The sequence below is a fragment of the Siphateles boraxobius genome, unplaced genomic scaffold (assembly GCF_051911475.1).
Source record: "Siphateles boraxobius isolate OS27281-9 unplaced genomic scaffold, OSU_SipBor_1 130, whole genome shotgun sequence".
Classification (NCBI taxonomy): Eukaryota; Metazoa; Chordata; class Actinopteri; order Cypriniformes; family Leuciscidae; genus Siphateles; species Siphateles boraxobius.
The window spans coordinates 6,438,265-6,445,000 of NW_027508734.1; the positions used below are offsets into that span (position 1 = coordinate 6,438,265).

General features: G+C 37.8%; 1 protein-coding gene across 1 annotated transcript in view; it reads right to left on the reverse strand.

The window, feature by feature from the left end:
• Positions 1-244: 244 nt before the first annotated feature.
• Positions 245-6,736, reverse strand: part of fgf11a (fibroblast growth factor 11a) — an 84,747-nt gene continuing 78,255 nt past the window's right edge. The window contains exons 4-5 of the mRNA XM_077227608.1: positions 4,177-4,375; positions 245-1,076 (exon numbers count right to left, since the gene is read on the reverse strand). Coding sequence (XP_077083723.1) covers positions 940-1,076; positions 4,177-4,375 — 336 coding nt within the window. The 3' untranslated portion in view covers positions 245-939. The remainder of the gene's footprint in view (positions 1,077-4,176; positions 4,376-6,736) is intronic.

Below are 6,736 nucleotides of genomic sequence, written 5' to 3' on the forward strand. Positions count from 1 at the left end.
CAAAATAAACAATAATGCCACCCTACTCCCTCTGATATGAGTCATCTTACAAAAGAAACTGTATTAGTGTTCACGCACACACACACACACACACACACACACACACACACACACACACACACACACACACACACACACACACACACACACACACACACACACACACACACACACACACACACACACACACACACACACACACACACACGTACGCCCTCCACAGACTCATCAGCGCAGGAGCCAGTGAGCATCATCATTCTAACTTTTATTTATTTAGTTATTTGGTTTGTGTGTGTGTGTGTGTGTGTGTGTGTGTGTGTGTGTGTGTGTGGCGGCATCCTTAATGTTCCCTTAGAGAGTGTGCGGGGCTTTTCCTGTGTTGTGAAGTGGAAAATGGCCTCTGTGTCTCAAGCTAAGCAAAGTGCAGAAGAGGTAGAGAACGGAGAGGAGATTACAAACACGGCTTAGAGATGGCGGGGAATCTCTGTAAAAAAAAAGAAAAAAAAGAAAAACAGATTTGGGGGGATCTATAAATGCCTGAACAAAGGAAAAGAAAGGGTTTAAATGTAAAGCACGAATCGCTTCACAAAGAGGAAGTGTTTCTTCTTAAAATACTAAAAATGGAGAGGAAGACGAAGATCCTTTCTTTCAGGTGTTGCTGTTCTTACAAAAGCGGCTCTGCCACACTCTGACCCCAGACCATTACGGTTATTATTGCTCGGTATTCCCTTGGTTAGGGAAGCGGGAGAGACCAAAAAGGAAGTGCGGTGGGTATTAGACCTGTTGGCAAGGGTCTTTTGAGCCCTGATGCATTGTTGAAAATGTCAAAGTTCTGAGGATCGGTGGAGGGACTACAAAAAATCGTTTGTACCAAACCTCCCGTGCCACTGTTGGCGATCATGGTGTGTCCGTGCAAATGAAGCGTTTCTTCTCCTGCCGCTAGGATGCTGTGGGGACGGGAAGCACTTTTTCTTTCTTGCCGTTTTTATGGACGGGCGAGTCTGAGGTTTTGGCTGTTTTCCTAGGCGGGCTTTGCTCAGCAACCTCATGTAGCGATGGCTCCCTGTACATGGCAACTGGAGAGACAGGAGAAAAAGAGAGACTCTTAGTAAAGGGATAGTTCATCCTGAAATGAAAATTATGTCAGTATTTACTCTCCCTCATGTTGTTCAACCCCGTAAGACCTTCGTTCATCTTCGGAACACGAATTAGGATATTTTTGATTAAATCTGAGAGCTGGATCACTCCTCCATAGGCTTCTAAGGGATTGAAACTTGTTCCCGAAAAATTATTAAAGACATTGTTAAAATAGTCCAAGTGACTACAGTGGCTCAATCTTAAGTTCATCAAACGACGAGAATACTTTTTGTGCGCAAAAACAAACAAAAATAACGACTTTATTTCAACTATTCATTTCCTTCTCTGTTGGCCTCTAGTCAGTTCACTAGTGTAACAGCGTAAGCTTCTGTTGTTGTACGTCACACGCATCACACACATGACCAGCGTCGGCAAATAGTGAGCCTACGTGTGACATAGCTCTACGCAATCACACTACGTTAACTGACTAGAGGCCAACAGAGAAGGAAATGAATAGTTGAAATAAAGTCGTTATTTTTGTTTGTTTTTGCGCACCAAAAGTATTCTCGTCGCTTGATAAACTTAAGATTGAGCCACTGTAGTCACTTGGACTATTTTAACAATGTCTTTAATGACTTTTCGGGGCTGGCAAGTTTCAATCCATTAGAAGCCTATGGAGGAGTGATCCAGTTCTCAGATTTAATCAAAAATATCTTAATTCGTGTTCCGAAGATGAACGAAGGTCTTATGGGGTTGAACAACATGAGGGTGAGTAAATACTGACATAATTTTCATTTTTGGGTGAACTAACCCTTTAAGGGACAGTTCACCCTGAAATGAAAAGTCTGTCAACATTTAACCACAGGTAATGTGAGTTAAGTAATCAGATTACTTATTTCAAGTAACAAGTAAAGTAACACATTGCTTTTACATTTAAAACCAAATATCTGAGTTACTTTTTGAAATAAGTTACTTTGTTTTTCCAGGTATTGACTGACAGCTCTCCTATCCTCGTGTTGATAGAAATCATGAGTAAGTGTAGAGGCGTTGTGTGTGAACATGATGGTTACTGTAGACTAATGTAAGCAGGCATTTACTCATCACACTTGCACAAAAACACAAAAACTTGCACAAAAACAGTATTTCTCAAAATAAATAAAAATACTTTAAATATACTTAATGTATTTAATCTCACTTGGCAATGTCTTTGCTGCTGACCTTCGATGATCCAATTCATACGGAGCCCCTGAAGGGACATGGTGATGAGAAAAATATGAGATGGGAGGGAAAACATATTTTTCAATGCAAAGTTTTGTGTTCCCCTGAGAAACATTGCATTCGCTTGCAAAACTTTCTTCTTTGTTAGCAAACGCAAACTTTACTAGGGAACGCACATTTTTTTGTAAAAAAAAAAAAAAAAAAAACGCAAAGGATTTACAAGCAAAATTCAAGTTTCTCAGAGGAACGCACAACTTTTTTTGCGAGAGAAGCATTGAAGTATAGTTTTCCCCTTTTTCCCCATCACCATGTACCTTTAGGAACTTTTTTCAACCATACCAATAAGCAAAAATTACTTTATACAAACTTTTTTTTTATAGCTGAAGTAAGAGGCTGCATTCAAAATCGCATACTTCCCTACTATATTGTAGGCGATAAACAGTATGTATCAAGAGTAGTATGTCTGAATTCACAGTACTCAAAAAAGAGTAGGCAAAAAGTCCCCGGATGAGCTTCGGTGAGATTCTGAAGTGTGTATTTGATGGACAATTTTCTATCCCATGAGGCCACGGGAGAGGATTTGTGAATGGCAGTGAAGTGACGCAACTGATGCTGGTAGGTCACATGATAATGACAACATGGAAGATCTAGTATGTCCAGGTTACATTCATACAACAATATTCATACTATATAGAGCGTACGTTTTTAGCTGTCGTGAATTACCAGTAATTACTTATTCAAAATAAGTACCTACTCAAGGGAGTATGCGATTTCAGACGCAGCCATTGTGTTAAACTTTCTTTTCCTGCGTCCTTTTCTTCTGCAGTACAAAATGGCAGCACATCTGAAAAGTTTGTTTGAGCTGCTCTCTTTACTGTACAACAACATAACAGATTACTTTCCATAAAAAAATAACGTAATTAGTTCAGGGCTCGACCATAAGGACCGCCCGATGGCCTCGGGATAGTTGACGCAACTCTCACTGTCTCCTACTGAGAGATCTAGCCGTTTTTAAGGCCTTTTTGTATGCAATAACACTTTCCTTCCACGAAATGCGAAATACTATTTTTCTTAATCTTCTTTAAGCGCAATGGAGCAACCATGCATATGAAAGTTTATCATTTGCATGTGTTTTTAAGCCTTGCCAATTTAAATATTCAAGCGCAAGAAGACGCGAAAGAGAGCTCGATTCAATAGTGTGAAAGTTTTATGTGCGCACACATTCGAAGCAAGCGCCCAGCTCTCTTTCACGTCTTCATGCACTTGAAAGGCCATATTCACACAAAAAATGCCGGTCTCGGCGAGTATCCTTGTAAACATAGTATGTTATATCTTAAATTAACACAAACATATCATTTGATTATATGTTCTTATTTCATTACTGACAGTTTACATGTCTTTAACAATATTTGAAATTTATATGAGTTAGGCTAGTAGTTTTTGGTGTCACAACTTTATTTATTAAGGTTATGCGTCAAAAACAATTTTAGTTTTATTTATTTGATTTGTTTATGACTTTAGTTGTGGGCAAATCTTTGGCAAGGCAAGTAAAAAGTAAAAAGCACTGCATTTAATTTGCAAATCAGCAGCAAATGAGCATTTCTGAAGGATCATGTGACACTGAAGACTGGAGTAATGATGCTGAAAATTCAGCTTTGATCACAGGAATAAAATACATTTTAAAATATATTAAAATAGAAAACATTTATTTTAGATTGTAATAATATTTCACTCTATTTTTACAATGTTTTAACTGTATTTTTCATCAAATAAATGCAGCTGTGTTGAGAATTAAAAAAAAAAAACGTATTCACTGACCCAAAACTTTTGAATGGTATCAACAAATGACAGATAATTGAATATTTTTAAACAAAGACGTACCCTCTATGAGCTTGGGCAGGAAGTGAGCAGCTCCTTTGGTCTTTTTGACCCGATTTCCTTTCATGACCTGTCCGTCCCGGTTAATGCCAATGTACCAGGCCCGACCCGACTGCGTTTGCCGGTACAAGATCGAGGAGTATGTCACATAATAGTTCTCAAATACGCACTCCTTAAACTTACACTCAGGCGTGAAATGTTCCTGTAACAGAGAAACACAGATAGTGAGTTACCAGAATAACAGACTGTAACTGCTGGCTCATACTGTATATCGCATATATATTGAGTTCAACTGGGACGGGAGGAAAATGGGCCTCACATTTCACTGTGACAGAATTGTGAAGGCATTAGCGTCCCGAGGAACAGTAAATGAGGAAAGCGAAACCCCCTACACACTTTCTTATTACACATTTATTGCCAACACGTGTTCTCTTCAGCGTAATCCCAAACTCACCCAAATTCCCAGACTCTCTTCATCCCTGCTGGAGATAGCAGCCTGTCAGTAAGCAAAGACCAACATCTCTCTCTCTCTCTCTCTCTCTCTCTCTCTCTCTCTCTCTCTCTCTCTCTCTCTCTCTCCACCAACCTGTCATTTCGTAACCTTGTCAGGGAACAAACCAATTTCCAGGATTGATTGGGATCCTTGGTGTGACTGGTGAGCAGAGCAGCTGAATCAGGGGTTTACTCCTCTTCCTCTCTCTCTTGCTCTAATGTGTTTGTTTTGAAACACTCCCCTCTGTCACCAAAGTAAAACCGAGCCTTCTTCATAAAACAGATTCATATTTGACCTGGTTTAATTGCATATCTGTAATTACATCGTGTCCGTTCAGGCTTTTGATCTTCCTGATGATTTTGATAATTGTTGCTCCTGTTTTGAAGTGCCCTATTAAAGGAAAGCATGTAATAAATAATAATAATAATAATTAGTAGTATTAGTATATTATACATTATAATAATATTATTATACGGGAAGTATTTTAAATATTTAAAATAATGAATAATAAAATATAGTTGCATTTATGGACAGACTGTAAATCATTTTATGCATATTTTTTCAACTTTCATCAAGGCTTGAACTGTACTTTAAACATCTAAAATTAAAAAGCTAAAATTGAAGTGAAGCCTTCTTCATAAAACAGGTTCAAAATTTACCAGGTGTAATAGAATATCTGTAATTAAATTGATGTCATTCAGGCTTTTGATCTTCATCATGGTTTTGATAGTCTTAAAGTGTGCTATTGAAGAAATGCATGTTATGAATAATAATAACTATTATTATTATTATTAAATATTAATATACTACAGGAAGTGTTTTAAACACAATAAGTTTAAAATAATGTATTAATATAATAACAAATAATACAATTTAATTGGTTTTATATATATTTTTAACATTCATCAAGGCTTGAACTGCAACACCATTCAGAGTAAGGAGCTCAAATTTAAAGTCTTTGCCAACTTTAATTATTTAATCACCAACTTTAATTGAACAGGCGCTTCCAGCTGAAGATGATTGAGTCTGAAAGCATTAGTGTCCCGAGGAACAGTAAATGAGGAAAGCGAAACCCCCTACACACTTTCTTATTACACATTTATCGACCACATGTGTTCTGTTCAGGTGAACATACAGTAAGTGTCGCAGCCTAATATTTGCCACAATCCCAAACACTGCACCTAACAGAAGATATATTTACATTTTTTTATATTTAGACCCCTTCTATTGATATCAGGTTGATATCAATAAACATCAATAGATATGCCGATTCATATCAGGCTGAGAAGAGAGTTTCAACCAGTATAACAAAAAGTGTTTATGAAAAACATTGCCTAGCCTAGCTTTAAGGGATCCCTGTTCTCCTCCATAAAGGAGAAGAGCGATGAGGTTGACCTCTGGTGTTTTTGTCCTCCAGCCTGCAGTTCTCTCATTCACCAGCAGGTGTCAGAGCAGCACACGAGGCTCAGTGTGAGTGTCTTCATCTGCTCAGACACTTTCACTGGCTTTTTACACATCATAACAGTCTCTCTCACTTTCTTTTTTCCCTCTCTCCCCTGCCCTTTTAATCTAGGATTGTGTGATTTAGGGAAATCTGATTATTAAAGAAGGATTTTTTGACATGTTATGTTGCATAAAGTTAATGAAGATGCAGGATGCTTGCGAATCCGCAGAATCCTCTGAATCCACAAAAATCTCCTAGCAATCAGCAGAGGCCTGGCATTCTGACAGGAGAGATGCCTTATCAGCCTCTTACACAGGCACAACATTTACACCAACATTTAAAGGGATAGTTCACCCAGAAATGAAATTAAGTCATCGCTCCAAACCTGCACACCTTTGCTTTTCAGTGGAAGGAGGATTTTTTTAAAAACTTCCATGCATCTCAGACTTTTAACATAGTTACATAGAGACGACTCTTCTTTTCCCTTTTTAAGCTTGACAGATGAGATCACTATGAACTGTAGCTGAATAAAAAAGGATCTCAATATAAAAAAAACAATAAAACAACAAAGGGGTTATTTATTTTGAAATAAATACATTTAGTCTTTACTTCAATTAAAAATGATA